This window comes from Lissotriton vulgaris, chromosome 2_2, assembly GCF_964263255.1.
Source record: "Lissotriton vulgaris chromosome 2_2, aLisVul1.2, whole genome shotgun sequence".
Lineage (NCBI taxonomy): Eukaryota > Metazoa > Chordata > Amphibia > Caudata > Salamandridae > Lissotriton > Lissotriton vulgaris.
The window spans coordinates 37,704,630-37,732,074 of NC_141688.1; the positions used below are offsets into that span (position 1 = coordinate 37,704,630).

Sequence of the window (27,445 nt, forward strand, 5' to 3'; positions counted from 1 at the left end):
CGGTCGATTCCCTTCCAGGTTTGAGGAGGGGAACCACTAAGGCCTCACACATCGAGCCGGGGAGGCGACCCAACCGCTTCGCCTCTCTGTAGACTATCAACAGCCGAGGCGCCAAGAGGTCAGCGTAGGCGGAGTAGAATTCAACCGGGAGGCCATCAAGGCCCGGGGTCTTATTCCTCGCCATCCCTTTAATGGCACTACGGATTTCACCTAGTTCGATGTCGGAGCCCAGAGCCTTCGCTACTTCCGGCTCCAGCGTTGGCAACTCTAGGGGTTGCAGGTATTCGTCAATCAGCTCGGGGTCCCTGGCAGAGCTACTGCGGTATAGTTGTTCATAGTAGCGCAGGTAGCAGCCCAAAATCTCCGGCTGAGTGTGCACCTCAGACCCCTCCGCCGTGCGCATGGACGTCGTCAGAGAGGTCCGGCGCGTAGGATTGGCTAGCCACACTAGCAACGCGCCCGACCTATCCCCCTCCGTGAGCGACCTAGTAGTGTAAGCCTTATAGTCGAAGCAGGGCAGCCGTTCGACTTCCGTCGCCACTGCCTCTCTCGCCGCCGCCGTGCGCTCCTGGAGTTCAGGATGACCGGGGCGGCGAAGTTCCATCTCGCGGAGCTTCCGATCAGCCGCAGCCAAGTCATCGAGGATGACTCGCCGCATGCCCACTTTTTTAGAAATGCAGTAGCCCCTGATCACCACCTTAAAGGCGTCCCACTCTAACGCTCTCGATCCCGCAGTACCCCCATTGGACGCGAAATACTCCGAGATTTTGTCCTCCAGGTCCGCCTTAAAGACTATGTCCTCTAAGATCTCCGGGCGCATTTTCCAGGTGGGCACCTTAGGGACCCCGGGAAACCAACGAAAGTCCATCAAGAGGGGGTTGTGGTCTGAGATGGTCCTGGTCAAATATTCAGAGCGAACCGCTGCGGATACCAACTCCACCGATCCCAGAAACCCATCCAGTCGCACGTGCAACTCATGTAGGCCAGAGAAATAGGAGTAGTCTCTAGTGTCGGGGTGCTGTGCCCTCCAGATATCCGTGAGCCCCCAGTGCGTCTGCCATTCCTTCCTCCCTTTCGCAACCCGACGAACTGGGGAGTCTGGGAGGGGGGGTGCGAGCGGTCGGCCTCTACGTCCACTACTGAATTAAAATCACCAACGAGTAGGAGGGTTCCCGAGAAGAAGTGGGCCAACGAACCCGATAACCCGGAGAGGAAGGCAAGCTGATCCACATTAGGCGCGTAAATGCAGCAAATGTTCAAGTCCCTACCCCCCAGCGTGCCTGAGAGAGCCACGTAGCAACCCTCCGGATCCACCACTGATTTCGTAACCTGAAAGGGAACCCCAGCCCTGATCCATATTAGCGCCCCCCTTGCATACGCTGAGTATGAGGTATAGAAGACCTGCCCTCTCCATCTACGCTGTAGCGCCGCCCCTTCCGCCTTGAGATGAGTCTCCTGCAGCAGCGCTATCTGCACCCCTCTACGCACTAGATAAGCGTGAACCTTGTGTCGTCTAGACATAGTGTGAAGCCCTCGTACATTCCAAGTGATGCATTTCACATTAGCAATATCAACCATTGTCCCAAACTGTCCGTTCCGGATTTCTCCACCAAGGCCCCAACAAAGAACGAGCGACAGTCAATTCAACACTGATGGCGGCCATTTTCCCCAACCAAAAAACAACTCCCGTTTGAAACAAACCCCTACCCACCCTCCCCAGAACAGGACCCAAATAGTGCCATCTAGTTCCCATCCAAACCAAACCCCCAACAATCCCACAATCCCGGACTAATCCTGCGGTCGCCACCGCAGGAAGGTCTTAAGGGCTAGGTACGGGCTGGGCGCCGGTAATGGGCCCTCGATTCTCGGACTGCCGAGACTAAATTGAGCCCAAAACAAAAAGCTACAGCTCGATCGGGGCCCCCCCTCTCCTCCTCCGGAGCCTACAATCAATCGGTTCCCCTACCACATCCGCCTCAAACCCCCACCCAAATGGAAGTAGCTCACCCAGTCAACCCTGTCCATCCAGCATGCCCTCAGCCGAGTCTGGAGTAACCACCGGCAAGTGGACACTATCGGTCTCTGATTCCTCCGTGTCCGTTTGCGCTCCTTCGCCTCCAGGTTCCGATTCCTCGACAATGAGGCCACCTTGTGAACCAGATAGAGTAGACACCATCTCCAACACTCCCCGCCGCTCCGCCAATGTCTCCAAAGTCGAAGGCCTGCCCGGCTTGCCGCGGCGGCTACGAAGCCTTTTGGAACGACGTTGTTGCCCAGGTTCCACAGCCAGCTGAGACGACGAGCCGAAACCATCTTTGCCAGCCCTATAGAGTTCGAGCCAGTTGCAGACTTCCTCCGGGGAATCGAAGAACTGGGTTTTGTCGTCAATGATAATGCGGAGCCTTGCAGGAAAAACGAGCGAATATTGGATGCCCTCGCTCCGGAGTTCGCGCTTGATCGCCAGGAAGGAAGCCCGTTTGCGCTGGGTCTCATATGTGTAGTCCGGGAAAATGTTCACCTGGCTATTCTCCACCTGATAAGGGCCGTTGTGCCTGGCGGCATTGAGGATGAGGTCTCTGTCCCGAAAGTGCAGCAAACGCGCCACCACCGGTCGCGGGGCGCGGCTCTGTTGCGGCGGCCTCGCCGGCACTCTGTGTGCCCGTTCCAGGATGTAGAAGGAGGACAGACCCTCTGGGGCCACCTTGTCCCGGAGCCAAGCTTCCAAGTAGGCCACCATGTCGCCATCTTCGATCTTTTCCGGCAGGCCCACCACCCGAATATTGTTCCGCCTATTACGTCCTTCAGCATCCTCCGCCCGTCTCTCCAAGGCCTCAATCCGGGACAGGGCATCCTTCATTGTCGCGGCCAGAGTCTTCTGTGCCGGCTCCAAGACCTTCACTGAGCTCTCCACCTCCTTAACTCTGTACGATAGCTTGCCGTGGTCTGTCCTGAGGAGGCCCAAGCTCGTCGCAACCTGGGCAATGTCTTGCTGTAGGGCCGAGCGCGTGGTTGCGATCGCCTCCAGGACCTGGTCAAATTGTTGTTGTAGGTGGGGACCACCAGAGCTCTCCGGGTCCCCTCGGTCATCCTTATCCGGCGCCTCCGTATCTGAGGCGGCTGGGGTGGTCGCCTTGGGCCCTCTCAGTTTCCCCATGGCGGTTAAGTCCCGTGGAGGAAAGTTCGTCAGAGGCACCACCGAGTGCGGGCGTCGACTATGTCGCTCCTGGCACGCAGTCGTTGTGCCGAGGGTCGCCGATCTCCGTCGCCAGGGCCCGCTGCTCCTCCGCAACCTCGGGCCGCGCCACCGCCGTGTCGCCGGAGGCCAAGGAGAAGGAGGCGGGGACGATCGGCGCCAGGTCGGGCAGGCCCGCCTGGCCGATGAGGATCTGGAATGAGAGCCACCAGTGCCGCCGGAGACTCTGTGGCGCCAGGGCGCTGTGCTGCCCATGAAGTTCAGCCACTCGGTGGGGGGCAGTCGGGTGCGGCTCGTGGGGCCGTCTTCACACACAGGGCCCCCGGTCGTCCGTGTTCCGATTTTCGACGAAAATTCGGCTGATAGTTCGTCTGGGGACAGCCACCGTGCCCGGAACCTTCCAAATCGTCAACAAGACTAACGTGCCTCGGGGAGATAGGATGTAGAGAGGATGCGCTGCGCCCTGCTATGCTCCCACGGGTCTAGGGTCCCGGCCAAGCAATCGAGAAGGTCCGAGCGCCATCTTGGGTCCCACTCCGCGGACCCCTGAACTTCGGTTTTTCGTCGGAACAACCGGTTTTCAAGTATCACCGGGTGTCCCAGCAGGTCCCCACTGGTCCGATCGTCGGTTTGCGGGGGTCGGGGTGCCCCGCGGGCTCCGATCTGCAGGATCAAAGTGGGCTCAGTCCCGGAGCCGAGCTCTCAGGCGACCATCGCCATCGGCGTCCAAGCCACGCCCCCCGGTTGTATCACACTGATGAAGAGATGCTTAATATGAAGATAGAGGTGGAACGAGTTCAGGAGATCCTTCACTTTCATTATAGGTTTCAAGTCTCTTACTGACCATAATTTCATCTTTCTAGTAAAGGTGCCCAAATAGAGCAAGAAAAAGTCAGCACCCAATGTGCCTTAATGAAAACGTTTGTCTTGAGTAAAGCAGTATTTGATAGACCTCTAGCCGCATATTCCTTAACTTAGAATATCCCCAGGCGTCAGACTGGATCTGGACATTTTTTGCAGTAGCACCTCTGCTCGCCGGGGGACGGCGCCACACGACCCCGCCCTGACGTCGTCCACGTTTCTGACTTCAGCGAGGTCATAAAAGTCCCTCCAGGCACGCTGACGTCCATTTCCTTTTCCGCATGCGGAGTGAGAGTTTCCTCTTGCCTGTTTTCAGGCCTCTTTTTCGACGCTTAGCGTCAGGAACAGTGTGCGATGCCTTCGGGCTTTAAAACTTGTAATTCCTGTTCGCGGCATATGTCCGCGACGGACCCGCATCATATGTGGTGTCTGGGCGAGCACCATGACTCCACGGAGTGCAACGCCTGCCAACACCTGAAGCCGAAGTCCCGGCGGGAGCGCCTTATGAAGCTTCTCTTGGCACGGCTGTCCCGGTCGGAGTCGTCTCGTCCCCTGGCCTCTACATCGCCGGCAGGTCCCTCTACTGTCCAGTTCCGCCGTCAATCACCCTCTGGGGCCCGGGACTGTCGTTCGCCACTTGGTAAGTCGAGGCGCATGTCGCCGAGGTCTTAGACCTCCCTTTCTTCTGTTGTCAGGGGCACTGGTTCCCGGAACATTCCGGACGTGCGCTCCTGACAGTCGCCCCCCCCACCAGCCCCCCCTTCTATCCGCCCTTTCCAGGTGTGGGGGTGACTCGGGCCCAAATGGAGGCATATTCCCCAGCTTTGCGGGCCTCCCTTATGTCCTATCCCGTTCCTGGGGCCTCCTCAGGGCGTCCGCTTCTTGTGGGATTCCCGACGGACTCACCGGTGGGTTCGCCCCCGGCACCAGTTGAGCCTTTGCCCCCCAGGAATGTCGGAGATGTGGTGTCAGGGCGTGGCCCGGTTGGGTCCCCCTCTACGGTCCACATGGAGTAGTCCAGGCGCGGCCCAGCTGGGTCCCCCTCTTCGACCCATGACGCGTCTTCCGCACCGCATAGCCCCGCTGGGCTCCCTGTGGCATCTCAGGTGATTGCCGGTGCTCATAGCCCTGCCTTGAGCACACCCCATCCTTCCGGAGTCGACGCCGTTCCGGCCCCGTAGACTTGCCTCCAAGGCTCTGCCTCCGCTTCTTTCTCTGGAGTCGGAGCCTGTCGTGGTTGAGGCAGAGTCGGTGCCGGTGCGGCACCGAACGCTTGCCTCCCGAGTTCCGGCACCTTCTGCTTCGGAAGGGGAGCTAGTCGTGGTTTTGGCGCCAAGTCGACGCCGGATGTAGCCGAGTCGGCGACTGACAAGGCATGATCGGCCTGGCGCACGTTGTGTTTGGGATGTGCTGATGCCGGGTTGTGGACTTTTCGCAAGAGGCCTCTGGAGGGAGTTCGGCATCGCCCTCATGCCCTCCGACACCGGAGGTATTCTTGCCAGTGCCCCCCTTGGAATTTGTGGAGCCTCCTCAGGAGGTCCTGGATCCGGCAGGCTCTTTGCCTCCCCAGGAGCCCCATCAGGATCCTCATTCTCCAATGGGGCTCCCTTCAGTGGGGCATTGGTCACACCCTCAGTGTCTTGGGAGGGTTAGCTTAAAACCCTCCCCCACTGATGAGCTGTTGTCCCCTCCGCAGAGGGCTACCGAGGCTAGTGCAGCTTTTTTTAGTGATCTCCATGGCTACTCACTTTTTACACATGCAACTCCCTTCTGCCCCCTTGTCTATGGACCCCTTGCTTGAGGTCCTTCACTGTGGGTCCGGGAATGTGGAGCCGCTTCTCCTCTTTGAAGCTCCCCTTTATGATGCCCTTATGGGTACCTGGGTTCGGCCTGCTTTAGATGATCCGGTGGCTTGTGCGTTTTGCGCTGCCATCGTCCTGCTCCACATGATCCGGTTTGTCTTTTTGTGCACCCTGATGCACAGGGGTTTGTTTTGCAGACTGCCCTCCCTTCCCTGCCCCCACTAACACTTCCTCCCTCTCGGGAGTCTAGCTGGCTTGAGTCATGTGATAGGAACATCTTTGCATCCACTAGTGCAGCCCTACGGTCCTTAAATGCAGTGTGTATTTTGGTTCGGGCTACCTGTGTCCTGAGGGACTATGCAGATTTTTTTGCTTTCTGCCACCTCTGAAGGTACTCTCCTTGAACTCCTTCATCTCCTCCGGGATGGCTGCGACCTTGCCACACAATCCGCTCAGCTTTGGATACTGCGGATTCTTTAGGCCGAGCTATGGCGGGTTCTGTTGTCTTAAGGTGTCCTGCTTGGTTGTGAGATAGCTTCTTTCCTGAGAATATCCAGGAGCGACTGATGGGGTTTTGCTGTTTGATGAGGTTTTGCTGTTTGATGCTCATGCTGAATCAGCGGTTCACCGGCTCCTTGCGGGCTTTCGCCCTCCCACTTAGGCCTTCTTAGCCTGTTTTCCGTGGTGGTACTTTTTCATTTAGCATCCTTATGCGTTCGGTGTTCACATGAGCAGTGAGCCTTAGGTCTTCTTTTCGTAAAGTCAACGGTAATTGCCCTTTTATTGGCATCCCTTGGATGCATTTTGTGTTGAGCTGACTGTTGGCCTTCTCTGGCAGTGTTCCACAGGTTGCTGTGTCTGGTCCTCTGACTGTGGTATTGAGGCGGTGGCTCAGCTCTGTAATGTCATAGAGCTCGGAACTCATGCTCACGGATGCGATTCGTTACTGCACTCATTTGGCTTGGCTTTATTGCCCTAAGAGGTGTTCTCCGTTGTGTGGGTTGTGCATACTCCATGTGGTGTACTTGGATGCTATTATATAGCTCGCTTATCTCACCTGGGCCTGGAGATCTTATGGGCTCCACGCGTCGCTTGGTGGTCCATTGTACGATGTTCTATGTTTTTCCCTGGTGGCATCTTCCTGCCTGTTCCACCTCCTTGGGAGGTTTCATAATCTCCTCTTCTAAAGCGGCTGCTGCCTGCCTTTACTGTACTAGGTATAATCCTGTATGGACATGTTTCACAGTCCTGGCTAGTTCTGTCTATGCATAATTATGTATATGGCATACCTCTTCCTAAGTCGCCACCTCTTTTCGACCCTGCGAGGTCTGGACCAATACCTCCATGTGTGGGGGAGCTTTTCTGAGTTGTTTGCAAGTTGCCCATAAGGTTCCTCCTTGCTTCCACTTACTGGGGTGATTTCCCAATTTGACAACTGCTCCCTTATTGGTGTTAAACACTGTACTTGTTCTTTTCTGGAGTGGTTGGTCTCAGATTCTGAGACTCTTGACACAATTTTTACCTTGGTGTTTTTTGTGGCCACTTCCTTCGGATATGTCTTTTTCCAAATTATCCCCCTACTATTGTAAAAGCTATGCCTGCGGGATGACTCTTCTGCTGACAGTGGTTCCTGGCTACTCCCTGCAGGTCTATATTTGTGGGCTGTTTCTAACTTTGGCTTCATACTGCCTGGTCGGGCATTCTTATGCTTTATTGTGTACGCCACTTTGAGGTCTCTGTGGCCGTTTGCCTGCTGCATGTTTTTTATGGTGCTCTGCTTCAGTGAGTTTTAAATTGCTGCTGTTCGCTCCCGTTTCCCCTTTTTGGGGTTGTGTTTGCACTTGACGTGTTTCTTGTCCCACCTGCTATTCTCAACGCATTGCTCAGTTTCTAGCTCTTGCCTTTGGGCTCTTGGCACAAGCTCCTTCAGCCTTCCTTCTATAGGCTAGCCTGTTAGACTCTGATTGCATCTCTTCAGGTCCTTTTCGACCTTGGGTCAGTGTACTCATCGAACGCCATTAAGCGGAGAGTGGTCCTTCTTCCTCCCTCTCCCTCTCTCTCTCTCTCTCTTTTTCTTTGTTGTGGTATATGGCTCTAGCCGTTCTACCTGTCATTATTATACGGGTATGGTGTAGCGCCATTCTGGCATTTTTAGGATGTCTGCCATCCTGTTTTTTCTGCTCTTGCGATCTGCTTGGGTTTCTGTCTGGCTGTTCTGCCACAGCCTCCCCCATTATCTGTCACTCTGTTTCCGGATCAGATGCTTGGCGCTTTCTGTTGTTCTGTTGCAGACCCACCTCTCCTTTGGGGTATGGCTGTGGTATCTATTCTAAGTTAAGGAATCTGCGGCTTGAAGTCTCTATCAGATGTACGAGTTACTTACCTTCGGTAACGATGTATCCGGTAGAGACGTTGTCTAACCGCAGATTCCTTAACGCCCACCCAGCCTCCCTGTTCTGCGAGGACCTTGCCGAGTGGTGTCTCCACTGGCCTCTTCAGTTGCAATTGGGTTATCTCTAAAGGGAGTTCAGATTGTTGCATCCCTCTGAGAGTTTCCATATACAGTTGACTTCTGCTGGGGGGGGGTTCTTTCCTGTAATATGGTGCTTTTTGATTCACTAAGAGATTCGTTTTCCTCTCCAGTTACCTTCCCTTCCTTTCGTCCTTTTCTATTGACTTCAAGTCCTAGTCTCCTCTTGGTCGTCCTCTTTGGGGGTCGGTTGTGCTCTGTTTTCAACCTCCGTTATAATAGGGGAAGGGCCAGTCTTTTCATACCTTCCTACAATGGACAGTTGTTCTTTCTGTTCTCCGTTCATACTGGACGGCATAGGTCTACATGGTTATTTTAGTCTATTTCTGTCTGTTGAGATGCTCTTCCCCTATTGCACTCAGGGAAAGGTCTTCGCACAGCTTTATTACTTGTATGTAGGCAGTGTCGAATTCTGTCTTTAAAGGTGGTGTCTTCCACCATCCTCCTTCTTTATTCACAGATTTTTCATCCCTCTCACACTGTTCCCCTACTTTCACAGTTTTTTTGTTGGTGGCTCCGCGTTGTGCAGCAGAAAAGTTTCTCAGAAGAAAACTGACAGCGCGCCGGGAGGAACTTATATCACATCGCTGACGTCCCGTACGTGGACGATGTCAGGGTGGGGTCGTGTTGCGCCGTCCCCTGGCGCGCAGAGGTGCTGCTGCAAAAAAATTCCAGATCCAGTCTGACGCCTGGGGCTATTCTAAATTAAGGAATCTGCGGCTAGACAACGTCTCTACCAGATACATCGTTACCGAAGGTAAGTAACTCGTACGATATGTATTTCCCTTTTTCCATTGGCTTCTATGGTCGAATGAAGTATTTGCTATCACATAGAATAAAACCAGATACAGGTGGGTGCTGAAATCATGTAAAATGACTGTTAACTCTGGTTGGAGTCCTCTCCACCAGGAATCCCTCCAAGGAAGTTATCCAGATAGCATGGGGAATATAGCATTTCTGTTTGAAAATAAAGGACTCAAATCAAGAATTCGGACCCATTCTGAGAAGTGGTACAGTTTTCTAATTCGGACCCATTTTGGACTTGAAAATAGTTGGATGAAGACAGGGAATTTCAGGTCTTTGGCATTGTGTCAAATTTACCTTCAGGAGACACACCAAGGCCATTCTGATAAGTCCAAGATTAAATAGTAGTGCTCCTTGTCGCTAAATTCCATAAGTGCAGAAGTTGTGTATTCATATATTCAGTTACTGTCAAAATTAATTTAGCTGCTTACATATGGGAATGCTGTAGTGCATTGTAAACAAATGTGGGGTTCCTCTTCTGAGTCAGAACCCTGTCAGATTGCCTTAAATTAGGAAAGCAAGCAGTGGGTTGCCTTATTTGATGTAATGTGTTTCCAAGAAATATGGGCATACCAACATTACTTTAAGTAAGGTTGTTGCACCAGTTCTTTCAAGGAATTAAATATTCACAGGGAAGAGCAGTAAGGTGGCAGGAGTTTTATTTAGAGTAGCTGTTTTGATAATGACAGACAGATGATGCTGAGCAGTGGGGAATGCGCAGGTATTGCATTTACATCATAATATGAGCCATATTCTGCAAATATTCTATATACAAAATAAACCTGGACCCAAAGGCAAAGCTTCTCTGACACTAAATGTACTAGATGTTTCTATGGAGAAGATAAGGAACCTACACTGAAGGAGGAACTTAAAATATTGATCATTCTATGAGAATTGAATTACCTCCAAGAGGGTACTTGTCTTTTCTGGCATAAATGTAGAGGGGACATCTGTATCTGAATAAAAGAAACAGTCGCCCTCCTTCCTTCCTGGAAAGAAAGTTGCATTACTGCTATTTGAAGTATTGAATTCAGGGCAGCACATGGTGATTCTCTAGCAAGGCTTTTCTTCTTTAGCTGTACATCCCAAAGTACACTTGATTAATTCCTAATCTAGTTACTTACAGGAGTGACCATAATCCTGTGGTATCACTGAGCTCCTTAAACAGACCTGACGAATATCCAGTTTGTCTGCAGGAGGAAAGACCAAAGAAAGATTTCTTTGATCCATGGGGAGGTGAAGTAATAAGTGGGACTCTAGATGCTATGTTCTTAAGATATCCCAGTGTAACTCATAACATAAGTGCCTATCTGAAAACCTTGCAAGAAATCAGTAAGTCTATTCCCTTTCTAATGAATATTGTGGCTGGTTTAAAAGAATACGTTGGATCAAATCTAAGAGACTCTCTATATGGATGGGAAAAAGCCTTCCAAGTTAGGGTGGTATGACTCAGCGGTGTTGCTAAAAGCAGACTAAACTATTGGAAATTGTCAGATGCACTGTGGAGCATAGGAAGAAGTAGTCTTTTTTTGGAAAAGAAATCAAAAATAATCATTGTCACAAACAGAGAAGTCTTTGTTATCCTGTCGTGTGTGAACCTTAAGAGGCCTACAGCACAAAATGATTGGTTTTATTGGCGGTTGCTATGGAAAGAGGAAGTTCCCTGTCCCCACTTAATGAATTTGGCCATAGCAGCACATCTTGGCCTTCTGAATGGGAATATCTGTCTATCCCTTTAGCTCAGTTTAATTAAAATTAGATGAGAAATCTATTATTAGCCACAAATATTGAGATTTTGTATTGCTGTCAATGTCATGATCTGGGCCACACACTTGACTGTTTTATTAAATAAAATTTTGGCATTGGGTATGGGCTCTTCTCGTGAAATAAGCTTTAGCGATTCCAATTTAGATAGTTTGGAGATTTTCTGCTGCCATTCGAATACAGCATTTCTCCTTATTGAGTTGGGTTGGCGAGATCTCTGTCATGGTCGTTGATATTGCTTCATTTCTTATTACAACGTAGTTTATGAAGGTTTTAGGTATGGTATACAAACACTCCTTAGTAATAGTATTGTACAGAATATACTCCCACAGTCGTGTAGCTAACGTTAGCCTCTACAAAATAGTGATTTGCATACAGAAATATCTTTAAACAAGCCAGAATGGGCAGTCCTCAATCAGGAGTATTGTTTTATAGTGCTACATCGTATAAGCAAACTGCATGGGTAATTTGTAAAGTACAACAGGGTAAATGTGGGGAGAGGGGGACAAAAATAAACTAGAAATTAATTGAACACAAGTAATCAAACCGCCACTGAGGTGTCGTGTCATTCTGGGATAATGAACCTATGTGGTGTGGGGGGTAATACTTGGCGTCATAAGACACACTGTGTCACTGTTGTAGCAATGCGAGGTTGGGGTATGGTAGATATACATATTAAGGCTTCTTCACCGAGGACCATCATCTAATTTCTCGCTGGAAGATTCCCTGCCCAAGATTGAAAGCAATCGCCCATCCTCAGCTATGAGTGGGCATTCCTACAGTATCTCATCCCATGCCTGTGTTTGGTGAGGCAACTCCGACCCTTCTGTGCCTCCAGTTTCATTTATGCACTGTCGCATTCATACCACTTGGACAGTTCCTGTCTTCAACCCTTTATTAGAGGAACCGTTGCTTATTTCCAAAGAAGGAACAAGTGTCATCGGGCCAGGATGCTACATCACCAAATGTAGAGATAATGATCATGCATTGGAGTTTAGGAAATCGCCCCAGTAAACAGAAACCGTGGTCCTATGTAGGTTCTGTGTGTGGCAGCATTGATAAGGAGCAGTGCAGTGTCCCGATAAGGTGTGAGGATCGGACTGTCCCTTACCATATGATAGAAGTCCATCAGCCTAGCTGACTTCTTGAGCAAGCTACCTGTGCCTCAAGAAACATCCTATTGATATGCTACAGGGTTAAGTACATCCTATGAAAGAAGTCGTTTTGAATTAACTTGAACTGGGCATTGCGGGAAGTACAAGGAGTATTACTGAGGATATTAGACTAGTTCTGTGCCGTGGTCTCGGATGTGGGATTGTCCACAAGTAGTTTGTGAGAGAAGGGACCTATAAAGAAGAGTGAACACTCACACTCGTCCAGTTGTGGTGTAGATAGCTTTCAGACAACTAAGGTCATGGGGTTCTAGTCCCTCTCCCCCCACACATCGAATAGTGGCCACCACTGGGCCATAGAGTAAGAAGTGCCGCGAGAAAAGACAAACTCATCCATGAAGTCATGAAAGCTCTGCAGTTGCCCATTCACATACCAGTCTACCAGAAATGTCATGCCCCTCTGCTCCCAGTTATGTAGTCAAGCCTACTCCCCTGCTTGCGGGAGGTGTAGTAGAGCTGTCAAGGTGAGGTATTTCACGTCCTCGCACTTTGTCTTAGTGCACTGAAGCACCTGGATCCATACCAACTAGAGGGTACGGAGTAGGCAGCTTTTAGCTGAGTTCGTGATGTGAGCAGTAAGGCCAGTAGGGTGGTACTTTGGAGATAAATCTCGATCCCTTAGCTGTGCCGCCCCATGCTCCGTCTCTCCAGTAGATTTCGCATTTCAGCTGCGTCGGGTAGTAAAGCTGCATGTCTGGCATCACTAATCCACCCTCATCTGTGGAAAGGCGCTGTTTGTTCAGGGCCATCCAGCAGTGTTCTGTTCCCCAAATGAATTAGATCAACATCCTATCCAGTTCATTAAAGAGGGGTTTTGGGAATCAGTAGGGCAGCAAGGCAAAGACAATAAGGAAGAAATATCATCTTTGATAAAGCAACACTACCATTCTGTACAGAGGCAGGGACAGCCAACGTGACCAATTCGCAACGGAGATCTCAACTTATTTTGGAGGATGTATATTAGATTTGTCACAGTTGACCCGGTGTTCTAAATGGTGACTAAATTATGCCAGCGTGCTCATAGCCCACTTCATGTCCTAGCGCTCACGCTACATGTAAAAGAGAAGATCAACCCCTTATAAGGAGACGTAGAACGGCAGTCCTTCAAACTAGAGCCCACAAAGTGGTATCCTGTTTTGAGAGTAAGGGGCAAGAGGTTCCATTACCAAGGCAAAAGGTAGTGGTGAGAGGGGGCAACCCTGACAAGTCTTCCATTCAATTTGACAGGGTGCCGAGATAACAGTACCAGTCTTCCCACATGCCACATAAAGCATTCTTGATGTCCACTGTACATAATTTGAGCCATTTTTTACGGTGCTCATCAACAGCACTTTTTTAAAGTAAGTCCACCACATAGTTGCATATTTTTCCTATTTTCAGCAGAGCACATCCGTTTAGCAAGCCAATGTATACTAAATAATAACAGCAGTGTTTCCAGGCTATTAGCACTGCGATGTTGCTCCACTGTCAGGGGCAGTGGGTGGTGCAAGCTACAGTGGCACCCTAGTTAGTACGTTGAGCCCTGCCACTTAATTTTGTGGCAATTATCCCTGGATAGATACCATACAATCTTTATTCTAACTGAGTCCAGTGCATTTTTGACCACCTCCCTCTCATTCTTTAACATTTCTATCAGTGATCCTTCAAAGAATTTGCTACATTGTAATGCAAACTACCCAACCGTTAACAGCTGATTACCTAGTGCTAATTTCCCAGACCGAAAACACTTTGCACAGCTTAGTTTTTTCCTTACAAGATTATCGCCAAATGAGAAACCTGGAAGAATGCTGGCAGATGTAAAGTGCTCGTTGTCAACAATTCTTATTCTCTTCAAGAAGCAATAAAATTAAACTTTGACAAATTGGAATGCGTAGATCAGTTTTATTACTTTGGTTTCACTTCCCTAACATGGGCTGTCTTTGGTAAATATTGAGAAAGTACTGCCATTCTAAATATTTAAGTCTGGTTCTTTTAGTATCGAACTTTATATAGCGCAGTTTTTTATAACAAAGTCAGCTTCTGGGGTATTTCACGGTACTGAACTGTGGGCAACTTGAACCCCAGCCCCAGGTAAATCCACTGTGATTGTAGAAATACATTACTCTAAAGTCAACTTCATCCTGCAGGCCTGAAAAATCCATTGATAGTTTATTAGATGATTTGAGGTTGTTAGTGGCCCTGGGGAACCAGAATGTTTGAGGCATCTGAGCTGCAAATACACATGCTTCGCATATTCCTGCCATCTAATGTTGGGTCCGGATGTTTGTAAGTTTTTCTTCAAAGAAGTCTTTCTCATCACGAGTTAAGGTGACTTCCCCCTTTTGGTGATCGTGCACATGTGCATCGACTCCATTGTTAGATTGTTTTTTTTTCCCATCGGGTTTGGACGTGTATTGCTGCTCTCCGGTTCGAACCCGGCCTTCGGGTTTCCCTCGTTGTGTAATACACTCTACCCTCGATGGTATTGTTTCGTACGGGTTTTCCACTTCTCTGCTTAACGTTTCGGTCAACAAAATCTACATTTTCGATTGAAAAGCTTCGTGGACGGCCTTCAGGCCTAACCACATTGGTCCAACTCTCTGTCGATGAAACAGGCTCCGTTCAAATTCTGTCCTCAGTGTTACGCAAAGTATCTGTGCACTGACCCACACCAGGTGTTTAACTTGTGCTTGTCTCCGGAGCACAAAGAGGAAGTCTGTGAAACTTGTATATGGTTTCGGTCGAAGAAAACCCTTCATGATCGGATTGCTCAACTTCGAAAGATGCAGCGTCAAAACATTGAAGACAGGCTGGATATCTTCAGTGAAGAGTCCGGGCAAGAAGAAATTGATGAATCCGCGGCGAAGGACGAAGAGGCCTTCTCTGTGCCGGAGTTGGATTCTGAGCTCGAGATGGAGCTTGATGTCAAAGAACTTCCGCAGGGACAGGGTGACGTGACTCTCGAAGATCCCTTGTCCCATCAACCCAATCCCAAAAAACCTAAGGCTTCAGCACCACCTTTGCCTTCTGGCCAAGGTCGGCACAGAGACATAGTTTCTGAAGCCCTGCCTTCCGGTTCGCACCGAAACACCCAGCCAAGCCTTCTGTCTCAGGACTGAGTCAACCTAAATCCTCTTAAGAACCAAAGCCCTCCGATGCGCATTCCAAATCCACTCGGAGTCGAAAAAGGAAACAGCCCTCGAAGCTGCAAACTTCTATGCCCAAAGATCATCCCATCTCTGCACCAAAACCATCAGCTCCGAAACCGAAAGATATCCCTTTGGATCCACATTTAGACATTGTGCCTCCAAAATTGGTTCCCAAACAAAAAAGACTTATTAACCCAGATACAGGACATATTCATACCAAGCTGCCTCATAAACACAAGCTTCCTGATGACGACAGTCATTACAAGATTCCTTTAACACCTTGGCTGCGGCGCGAATTCCGCCGCGGTGCGGAACATTCCAATTGTGGGTGTGGCTTGGACGGCCCCCGGCCATCGTGTGCACACGCCCACCGTGACTCATGACGGCCGGGAGCCATCATAAGCACGGAGAGGGTTAAAGAAGACGAATGTTGGTACCACCCCTTTTCGTCCACCACCAGCACCCCCTCCACCACCCTCTATTCCGACTTTAAATCCTTTGCACATCACACCTCAGGATTGTCCACTATCTCAGCTTGACTGGTACGATATTGATGAGGGGGGCATGCAATTACCAGTAGATCCATGGAAGAATTACTCAATTAACCCTCCATTAGACAATGATCCAGACTTTTACCCTGTCAAGCCATCTCCACCTGATAATGTATCTTATTAGCAGCTCAATGCCAGGCCCGCAGAATACCATGGGGTGGTACTTTACAAAGAATCCTTAGAAGAGGATTTTTTTTGTTTGAGACACTAGGAACCACTCACAGGTCGACCCAAACACTCCCTATGCTTAAAGGTATAAGGAGACAAGTTGACTACATTTTTAAAGATCCTGTGCGTGCACTCATCTTGACTCCTAGAGTCGATTAAAAAAAATATATAAACCCCCCCAACAGATACTGTATTTACTAAGGGCCAGTTACCACTGGACTCCCTGGTAGTGTCCAATGGTTGCAAGTGGGCTGATTCCCAAGCCTCTGGGAACGCTCCTTCCCCTGGTAAAGAATCCAAGCTGATAGACGCCTCTGGGAAACGCATAGCCGCTCAAGCTGCCAATCACTAGCACATTGTGAACACGCAGGGTCTTTTAGCCAGATATGACAAGGCGCACTGGGATGAAATTGAGCAATTGCTCCAATATCTCCCAGATGAGCATTAAGCAAAAGCGCAAGACTTAGTATATGAAGGAAAGCTCATTTCCAATTTTTCAATAAGATGTGCTCTAGATGCTGCTGACACCGCAGCTAGAGATGTCAAGACTAGCGTACTACTCAGAAGGCATGCTTGGTTAAGGATTTCCGGGTCTAAGCCTAAACTCCCTTTGACAAAGGGAGTTTAGGTTTTTGGTCCTGAGGTCGTTTAGGCGCTTGAGAAAATGAAAAAGAACAACGAAATAGCAAAGTCCATGGGAGCGCTCCAGTCTCCTTCAAACATAGGCTCCATTTGCAGCTCCTTTATCCGAGCAGGGGACAAAACCACACCCTCAGACCAGAATGTTTCCTCTTACAAAGGTAATAACCAGTCATCTTGATCAAGAGGCTTTTTTAGAGGAGGGTGTAGAGGAGTAAAAGCTTCTAAGTCTGGGTTAAGGGTACCACACCCTGTAACTCACCTTCCCCTAATAAGCAGTGACTTCCCCATGCTTCCCTCCGACCATTCCACACCTGTCGGGGGAAGACTTCACCAGTTTCTCCCCATTTGGCAATCTGTAACAACCGGTAAATGGGTGATCAGAATTCTACAAAATGATTATTGCTTGGCGCTTACTGTCAATCCACCAAACATTCCACCTTGCCCTCATAAATTGTTGCCAGACCACTTGCAGTTGCTCGTACAAGAAGTGCAATCTCTCTTACTAAAAGGAGCCATAGAACCAGTTCCACTACAGTACCAAGGTTCAGGGCTTTACTCTTTCTACTTTCTGATCCCCAAAAAGGACGGCTCCTTAAGACCTATTCTGGATTTCAGAGAGTTAAACCAATATATAAATGTAAATGTAAATGTCAAGGTATTTGTAGAGCGCACTGCCACCAAGCGGTTTCCTGGGGCTATTACTCATACCGCTGTGGAACCCTTCCTTGCTTTCCTTGTGAAGTGTCCACTCCTGGGCACCTCCAGGGTGAAGCCAGGCATCCTAGCGCTGTTGGGACCGGCGTGGAGGTTAAGCAAGCTATTGCCCAGAGTTGCAGCGTGGGGCCCATGATTAGAATAGGCACCATGGCGAGAATTGTCATGTCCGAGGAAATTGAGCCCAAGACCCACCGAGGCGGGATTTGAACCCTGGTCCCTGGCCAGAAGTCTGCATCAGGGTCTGCCGCTCTAACCATTGAGCCACACTCCTGTCAGAGCATTTTCCCATGGTGACCCTTCAGCAGGTACTGCCGCTTTTACAGAGGGGAGATTTTATGTCTACTCTAAGACGCATATTTTCACATTGCAATTCATTCAGCTCATTGCAAATGTTATGTTATATTTTAATTTATAAAGCGCACGGCTACTTGGGAGTGTCCTGGCACTAGCTTCCGAAAAACCGAAAGATGCCCACACCCCAAAATTAAAAGAGCAAGGTTTTAAGTTTCTTCCTGAATAGCAGTGGGTCTTGAATGCTCCTCATAGCAAAAGGCAGCAGATACCAAGCCAGACCTGCCCTTCGCACGAAGGAGTTGCCTCCCAGGCGGTGACGATTAAACTTCGGCGTCTGCATCAATAATAGCGCAGATGACCGAAGCTGTCTCCCTGGAGAATAGAAAGAGAGTCTCTTCTGCAGGTAGATGGGTCCCATGCCATAAAGGGCTCGCTGTGCTAAGGTAAGTATTTTGAATTTCAGGCGGGCTTCCCCTGGAAGCCAGTGAAGGGCACGCAAATGTGAACCAACCCTGTCCCTAGGAGACAGGCCTGCCAAGAGTCGAACGGCAGAGTTTTGGACCACTTGAAGTTTTTTTACCAGGGAGCCTGGACCGCCGACCAAAAGAGCATTGGCGTAATCCAGCCGCGAGAGGATTAAAGCATGGACTACAGTTTCTCTGGAGGTGTTAGGCAAAAAAGGAAGAAACTTCCTCAGGCTCTTGAGCACGCCAAAGCATGTTCCGGAGAGTTTCTTCACATGCGTTAAAAAAGTTCAAGTTCTCATCGAACCAAACGCCCAGGTTTTTCACGGCCCACGTACAAACCGATGGACGTGGAAAAGCTGAAGGCCAGAGCTTGTCTCTAAAGTCTGGGGGAAAGGAGCCATACAGGAGAACCTCGGACTTGCCTTCGTTATGTTTCAGCTGAGCAGAGGCTAGCCAGTGAAAGACTGAAGCAAGGTAGTGTTGAACCTTCTCCACGGTGCTCTCCCCCTTGGGCCAAGTAAACAGCAGCTGTGTGTCATCTGCGTAAGCCAAAACCTTAGCCCCCAGTAACTCCGCCAGACCCACTAGCGGAGTCACGTAGATGTTAAACAACAGGGGGCTAAGTGATGACCCTTGTGGCACGCCAGTAGACACAGGCAGGACTCCAGAAACACATGGAGGGAGCCAGACTTGCCACTGTCGACCCTCCAGAAATTAAGGGGAGAATCAGTGCATGTTTCCAAGCCCCCGGCACACTTGCCATACAAAGTTGTTTATTAATCATAGCATTCACTTCAGAGTTTAAGACATCGGCCAGCTCAGAGAGCTCAGAGCGCAGCCTAGCTGCGCAGGGATCCCTCGGGGAGCCTGACTTGAGGGCCTTCACCAACTTGAGAGAACTAGCCAGGTCAATTGGCGTAAAATCCGAAAAGGAGGAAATAGGCCCGCCATTGTTACCGGAGCAGAAGGGGGCACCTCGGGGTCCTCCGGAAAAGTGGACAAGGAGTCTTGGATGTTAATTATTTTTTTTCCGAAAAAAGACGCTCGGGAGTTAGAGGTCTAGCCCGGGACCAGGGTTCAATTCCCCGCCTCGGCGGGTCTTGGGCTCAAAATTCCACGGACCTGATAATTCTCGCCTCGGTGCCTATTCTAATCATGGAGTCCCACTCTGCAACTCTGGGCAATAGCTTGCTTAATCTTCACAACGGCCCCCACAACGCTAAGGATGCCTGGCCTCCACCTTGGGGGTGCCCAGGAGTGGACGCCTCACAGGGAAAGCCAGGATGGGTTTCACAGCGGTATTCGTACAAGCGCCTTGAGACCCTTGCGGGTGTGTAGTGCGCTATACAAGTATCAATTTACATTTACAGGGAAAGATACCGCCTGAGCGCAAGGTGCCAGAAAGCTTTGTACAATAAAGAAAATCTCTTTAGAGTTGTTTGTTGCACGATCAATACGCCTAGCGAAAAACTGGCCTTTAGCCTCACCAATGGCAGCATAATACCGTTTTTGTATAGCCCTAAGAAGATTTTTATCAGCTAGGCAGTAACCCCCCGCCCGCCATGCTCTCTCAGCTTTTTTACAGTCGTGTTTAAGTGTAGCCAGATTGGGGGAGTACCAAGGCTTAGAAGGAGATTAGTTTTAGCGGGGCCCAAAGAAGACCGCATTGCACAGGTAATCCAATCGTCAAACTGGGCTATATTAGTTTCCAGGTCGCCTGTAAGTGCGGGAAGCGAGGCTGCCAGCGAGGCGCCCAGCATCTGTGGGTCATCTCTCCCAAAGGCGGGTGGGCGATGGCTATGGGCCGGACGTGAGAGATTGCTCAAGGTCCAAGTAAAAAAGATGGGGAAATGGTCGGTCCATGCAACCGGTAACGGTTTTTCCACCAGTAGGGGGAAGTTGGCCCCAATGATATCGAGAGTGTGGCCTCCCAGATGAGTAGAAAAATACCTCAGATTTGTAATAGCAGGCAAACATTACCAATTCAAAGGACTCCCATTTGGAGTGACTACTGCTCCCAGAGTATTTGCCAAATGTCTGGCAGTAGTCGTAGCTCACCTCAGAAGACAACATATTCACGTCGTCCCTTACCTAGACTACTAGCTCATCGAAGCCAGCACTTACCAAAACTTGTCGATGACTCACTCCAACCACAATAGACCTACTTCATCAACTGGGCTTCACGGTCAATAAACAGAAATCTCACCTGCATCCTTCACAGATACAGTCTTATTTAGGGGCCACTCTCGACACTCTCAAAGCTCAAGCCTCTCCCAATGAAGCCAGATTTCATCAGTCTGATAATACAGTTTCAATCTAACCAAACATTACGAGCCAGAGTGTTCATGTAACTGCTTGGAATGATGGCGTTTTGCATTCCAATTGTACCCTATGCAAGACTCCGCATGCGTTCCCCTACAAGAGTGCTTAGCACATCAGTGAAATCAGTCGCAGGGCCAATTAACCGATCTAGTGTTGGTAGATGGCCGCATCCATCACTCTCTGCAGTGGTGGAACCCACAAAACTTATCAAGACGACGGCCTTTCATTGATGCTATTCCACATATCGTTCTCACAGCTGACGCATCTCTGACAGGTTGGGGTGCCCATCTCCAAGTTTCCACAATACAAGGTCTATGGAGTGACCAGCACAACAGTCTCCATCTCAGCTATCTAGAGCTTCTAGCACCTAAAGCTTTTCAAACTCACCTCATAGGCAAAGTTCTCCTAGTCCACACAGACAACATGACAGCATTGTACTATGTACAAAAATGGGGGGACACGCTCCAACTGTCACGCCTCTCTCAAGTCATTGGGAATTGGGCAATTCATCACAGGATTTATCATATGGCAGAACATCTTCCAGGGTAAGCAATCAGATTACTGACCTCCTTGGCAGAAAGAGGCAGCAAATTCACGAGTAGGAACTTCATCCCCATGTTCCTACCAGAGCTAGTTATACAGCAAATTGGAAAATATTTGTTGTCTATTGTAATAACAAAATCAATCCTCTAGATGCTTCTGTACAAAATAATTATCTGTTACGTGTTGGGCTTACAGTAAACTGGACAGGCTTATACATCTATTTGTTTGCACCTTGCAGTAGTAGCTGTGAATTTACAAAACAGACCTCATTCCTCACTACTCAAAGTACCAGTAATCAAAGCCTTCATGGAAGGCTTGACAAGGACAAGGGTACAAAGAATTCCCCCTGCAACTGTGTGAAATTTTAACATTGCCTTAATGGGTCCACCTTTTGAACCATTGCATAATTGTCCTTCAAAGTTTGTTCCATGGAAAGTGGCTTTCCTCATTGCAATCGCTTTGTTGAGGAAAGTCGGTGAGCTACAGGCATTAACCTGGGAAGAACCCTTCTTTCAGTGCCACAAAGAGAGAGTAGTTCTTCGCACCAACTCCAAAGTCATTCCCTTAGTAGTTTCTCTTTTTCATATAATTCAGTCAGTCGAGTTAACTGTGTTTTTTTCTCAACCTGATTCTGTAGCAGAACGAGCTCTTCACACGTTTGGTGTGAAAAGAGCCTTAGTGTACTACATGGAAATGACCAAAGAATTTCGCAAAACAACTGTTTCTTGCATTTTCTCCACCTCAGAAAGGCAATCCTACCTCTAAATCTGGCATTTCAAGATGGATTGTTAAATGCATTCAAACATGCTATGCAAAAGCTAAAAGAACGTTATACCCCCTGGAGTGTATTTCACTCGAAAATAGGGGCTACTATGACCTTTTTAGGTAACATCCCTCTAGCTGACATATATAAGGCAGCTACCTGGTCTACACCACAAACATTTCCCAAACACTATTGTATAGATGTGTTAGCACACCAACAAGCTAATGTAGGCCAAGCAGTGCTTAAAATACTTTTTCAAACAACTGCAACATCTAAAGGTTAGCCACCGCTTTGGGAGCATACTGCTTTATAGTCTATGCAAAGCATGTGGATCTACAGCACACATGCCTCGAATTGATTGTTACCCAGTAAGCATCTGTTCTTGGCATGTAGAGCTGTAGATTCACATGTGCCCACCCACCTCTCTGGCACCTATAGTTGTTGCAGTTCTTACTTATACATTCATTCGCATGGACACCTCTACTACACTTACTCCATTCTCACCCTCTTGTGCGAAAACTATCAATCAATGGAGCCGAAGGCCCGCTTTGCACTATCACTGAAAGGAGGAGTCACCTTACATCATGACTGCAAATACTTCTTCGAAGAAAAACTTGCAAACCTCCGGACCCAACACTAGATGGGAGGAGTATGCAAAACATGTGTATCTACAACTCTACATGCCAAGAACAGATGCTTACTGGATAAGTAACATAATCCATAAGCTAATAAGCAAAATTGTGCTTCTGTAGAAGATTGGCCAGTACTCATTGCTGAGCCCCATCCGAGAAGTCAAGCAAAAGGTTTAGGTTTTAACTTAAGAGATGGGGTAACCAGCTGCTTTTTGCTGTGCGTGACTGAATTGGCTAGAATGGGTGTCTTTACTTTTTAAGCAGCTTGTTAAAAACATGTCAATTAAATGATTTGTATTTTCTAGAAGTTCTGGCGTTTTTGCATTTGTGATAATAAAATGTTAGTGATTGATTGAAAAATGTGTCATTTATCTGTCAGTCAGTTAAACCGGAATTGTTACGTGCATTCAAGCTCCACCAGCAATTATAAATAGTATAGTATAGTAGAAATTCTAGAATGTAACTTTTTTTGAAGATTTTTTGAGACACTGACATTTTTACTGAATGTCCGCTTACACAGCATACATAAAATGAAAACTACATAGCATAGTGCAGCCTATTTCCCATGAGTTTATGCACATGCAAGCAATTGAATTAAGTACTAGCTGACATACATTGTCAGTACATTTGGCAGCCTTCCCTGGAGACCTTTCTCAAGTGCAAGTCAGTTGAAATATCAGCAGTTGTGTAGCAGCACATATTGGGGCTAATGTATCAGCTGGAAGTTTGTTCATTGAGGATTGTGTGACCTAATCATTGCATATCTGCATCCCCATGCCCACTGACCTTCATTACTAAGCCCCTCTGTCTACCAGTTGGATAACAGAAGTATGTCTTCATTCCCTAGTCCTCACAGAAGCTGTGAAAGTCTCAAAGCAAAATCATGGCTATGCTTACAGTAGTGTTGGTCCTACAACCTTTGATTGGCTATTGTCAGTAAGGTGCAGCGGTTCTTGATAAACACAGCTATTGTGGAGAATCCTTAGTTTGAATTTGAAAACAGAAAACATTTAAAGCGGGTAAAGTGTCTTGAAGAGCTTACCTACAGTGTGCAATACCTTTCTCTTTGCAGTACCTCCAGAGTTCCTAGTACGCCCTGCAAGTTTGTATGCCCGTGAGTCCATGGATATCATCTTTGAGTGTGAAGTGTCTGGTAAACCAACTCCCACTGTCAAATGGGTGAAAAATGGAGACATGGTGATCCCCAGTGATTATTTTAAGATTGTGGTGAGTACCTACAATGATCACGTTGTAGGTGAATTTCTTGCACATTACACTTGTATGCTCACCCAACTTATGTAATTGACTTTGTGTTGATGGTTAATGCAGATGACTTCTTTCTGTGCTTGAGTGTATTTCTATGTCCTGTACTGTGGGTCCTTTGCTTCAGGCTTGAGTTTTTATTACTGCTTTGCCCGTTTTTGTTGTGGATGTCAAAAAATGTATTCTGTTATCAGATCTGGCAAATGGTCACCCTGTAGCTGTATATCATGTCTGTTGAAGCTTTTTTGCCATACTGGCTGTTTTGGTTTACCCTTCTCTCTCGCTTGGAGTTCTCTCAAAGCTTTCTTCTTGGGCTTGGATCATTTTCAGTGCTTTACCGCAGACTAGACTATTATTTTGTGGCGCACTGGCCCAGGAATATATTCTTTGACCAAGCTTTAAACTGGACCATCGTCTTTATTGCCTACACCTTGCCTCCAGAGTTTTTCGGTTTGCTAGGGTCGGGCAGGCTCCATGCTGTGGATCACTGTGCTTCTGCTTTGCATTAATCCGTGGACTTTTTCTGGGCTCTTTTAATAGAGCCTAACCCCCATGCTGCTCTGATTTGATTTGATTAAAGCTCGCACTGGGTTAATTTCTAGAGCCGTTAGGCCAGGATGGGCTATTTCTTGGATGGACCCTGGTCTCTTGTTCTTGCAGGACAGCCCTAAAGCGTGACCAGGCTCTTTCCTAAAGTCTTAGGTCAAGTCAAGGCGTGTTCTGATAGTACAGCTTGGGGCCACAGTTCTATCTTCATTCAAACCCAAAGCACATGCAGGTCTTTTTGTTTTAATGCCTGCCTATGATGCCGTTAAAATATTGTAAGAAAAGGGGTGGGAAGCAGAAGGCATATATACTCTGTCGTAACTCTCTGGAAGTGGAACAGCATTCCCAAACACAAATTAATTACTACTGCAAAACCATTGCATATGACTGTAACTTTCCATATTGTGGATGAACAACTCTTAATTACATTTAAAATAAAAAGGGCAGGCTAGTAAGGATACACATAACCACTAACTCACCCATACAGCTACTCATACAACCAGTCTCACACCTATCCACCCACTCACAGCACACTCGCCCATACAGCTACTCACACCCACTAGTTCACCCATACAACCACTCACATGCACACTCGCACACAACTGCTTACGTACCCATTCACACATCATACAAGCACTCACCCATCCTCTTACTCATCCATAGAGCCACTCACACATGCACACTCCACCCCCAATACAGCTGCTCACACACCAACTCACTTAGCCAAACACCCACTTACATACCCAGTCACTCACTCATACAGCCATTCAGACAACCACTCACTCACCCACCCACCCACCCAATCATCATAAGTCGCTCACACACACACACACACACGCTCACCCACCCACACATGCACTCACACACCCATGCAAGCACTCACATGTGCACTCCCTCACTCATACAGCCACTCAGACATTCACCCTCCAATAAAGCCAGTCACACAGCCAATCAATTAACCAAACAGCCAATCAAACAGCCACTCAGTCATCCATACTACCACTTACACACAGCCACTCACCCATGTAGCCACTCACACAACCACTTAGTCAACCACAACCACTCACATATCTTCTCACAGATCCATACAGACACTCATACACCCATTTAGCCTCTCAAGCACCCAGTATAGACGATACACATACACACCCTTCCATAGAGCCACTCACACACACCCTCTTTCCCATACGCCACTCGCACAGCCCCTCACTCACCAATGCTGGCACTCACACAGCCACTCTCACATCACTTATTCAAACATACAAGTACTCACACACACTCACCTATTCACCCATACAGCCACCCACACAACTTTATAGCTACTCGGACATCCACTCACGCACAGATAGTCACACAGCGTCACAGCGACTCACATAATATATGTTAGAAATTGGATCTCTCAGTAGTACACAATATAGTAAATTACCTATTGTAGCTCCTAATATATATGTTTAACACTCATAAACATGTAGAAGACACTCACTGGATGATGTCAATGATGGCATTTGAGATGTCATCAGTGATGTAATGAGTGATGCAATATGTGAGCTCATAAGCAGTGCATTGCGGTGGCACAAGTTATAGTTAGCTCATGTAACTATAACTGATGAATTTCACTGTTTTTATATGAGTGAAATCTGAGCCTAACTAGAATGTCCCTGTAACCTTTGTTTTTTTTCAGTGAAATTCAAAGGTTTTTTTTTAACCTTAAGTAAGATGTTCATCGCAACGCACAGTGGGGTGGGGGTTTAACTCATATTCCAGTCCCCTCCCCATTGCCATCCTTTGTCCAAGTCCATGACCAGGCTTCTTTATTTAGCCGTGTGGCTGTTGTTCTGCCACTGTCGTTCCCGCCTGCCCTAAACAGTTTACTTGCTGCCCCATCCACCTCCTCCTTACAATCTGTTTTCAGAGTCCATGCACTCACCCGCCCTGCATGGTCGGATATGCTGCCATTGCCCTCCATTTAGCTTGATATTCCTGTCCACTCCTCTGTCTTTCTGTTGCCAAATTCTATGCCTCATCAATGCCGTCCTGCTTAGCTTCTGTGATTAGCTTGCTGCCCCTATATTCTTTTCCCCTATATTCTTTCCCCCTCCCTGTTTGCCCACCATACTCCTTGAACCTTCCACCCTCCTATCTACTCTGAGTGTTCTGATTAGCTGCTATTGCCCCTCCCGCCTGCTTAGCCTGGTCAGATGGCTGCTGTCTGTCCCTGCCATCTCCAACCTTTCTGTGCAGGTTAATGCCCCCTCCCTCTTGTCCTTCATGGTCCGTTACCCTGCCACTCCCGTCTGCCCTCCATACTGTGGTGTGCTGCAATTGCACTCCTCCCTGCTCTGAATGATCTGTGTCCCTTCCCCTGCCATTTTTTGCCTATGTCCAGCCCCTCCCTTCTGTCCTCCATGGTCCTTTGTGCCTGCCCCTGCCCCCTGCTCAGCATGGCTGTTGTGCTTCTGCTAACCCTCCTGTTTACCATGCATGGTCTTTTGTGCTGCCACAGCCCCTCCCATCTGCCTTGTGTGGTCAGCTTGCAGCCCCTGACCCCCTCCCACTGTTGCCCTCCATGGTGTTGTTTTTCCATTGCCCATCCTGCCTGCCCTCCATGGTCAGCTTGCTGCTCCCGCCTCCTTCCCCCTAGCCCTCCTTTTTCTTTATGCAAACCCCTATCCCCTCCCTCCTCCCTTGTTCTCATTCCTCTTGCACTCTGTGATCCAATGTACCTTACTTCCCAACATTTTGAGCTTGGTCAGACGGATGTTTTTGGGAAAAAACAAAAAACCTGGAGAATAGGTTTTTCCCAATAGTCATCGATTGTAAGGAGGACATTTTAGGCAGGGGTCATATCGGCTATAGCCCTTTATTGGCTTATAAACATCACGAGTCTCTGGCCTGAATCTGGTGTGAATGCATGTTTGGTTGTGCTGCCACTGCCTCTTCCTTCTGCCCTTAATAGTCTTTTATATTGCCGCAGCCTCTCGTCTGCACTGCATGGTGGTTTATTGCCCCCCTCCTTTCATCTGCCCTCCATAGTCTGTTGTGCTGCCACTTGCTCCCTGCCCTGCACAGCCAAATTGTTTCTTCTGTACCCTCCTCCATGAGAGGGTCTGATTCCCATAGACATTTTGGTTAGTGCTCTAAACAACTATGGGAAGGCATATTTTTTCAGTTCTCGAATAGTGGCAAAGCACTTCTTAATAATTTGCTATCTAAATATAGTCCAGTTAATCACTGATTTATTTATTACTCTTAAATAGAGGATGTGGCGTTATGGCCAGAATTG

General features: G+C 48.4%; 1 protein-coding gene across 9 annotated transcripts in view; it reads left to right on the forward strand.

Moving 5' to 3' along the window:
• Positions 1–27,445, forward strand: part of NEO1 (neogenin 1) — a 540,003-nt gene that overhangs the window by 329,200 nt on the left and 183,358 nt on the right. For all 9 annotated transcript variants that reach the window (XM_086959257.1, XM_086959255.1, XM_086959251.1 and 6 more), the window contains exon 6: positions 23,426–23,580. In XM_086959257.1, coding sequence (XP_086815383.1) covers positions 23,426–23,580 — 155 coding nt within the window. The remainder of the gene's footprint in view (positions 1–23,425; positions 23,581–27,445) is intronic.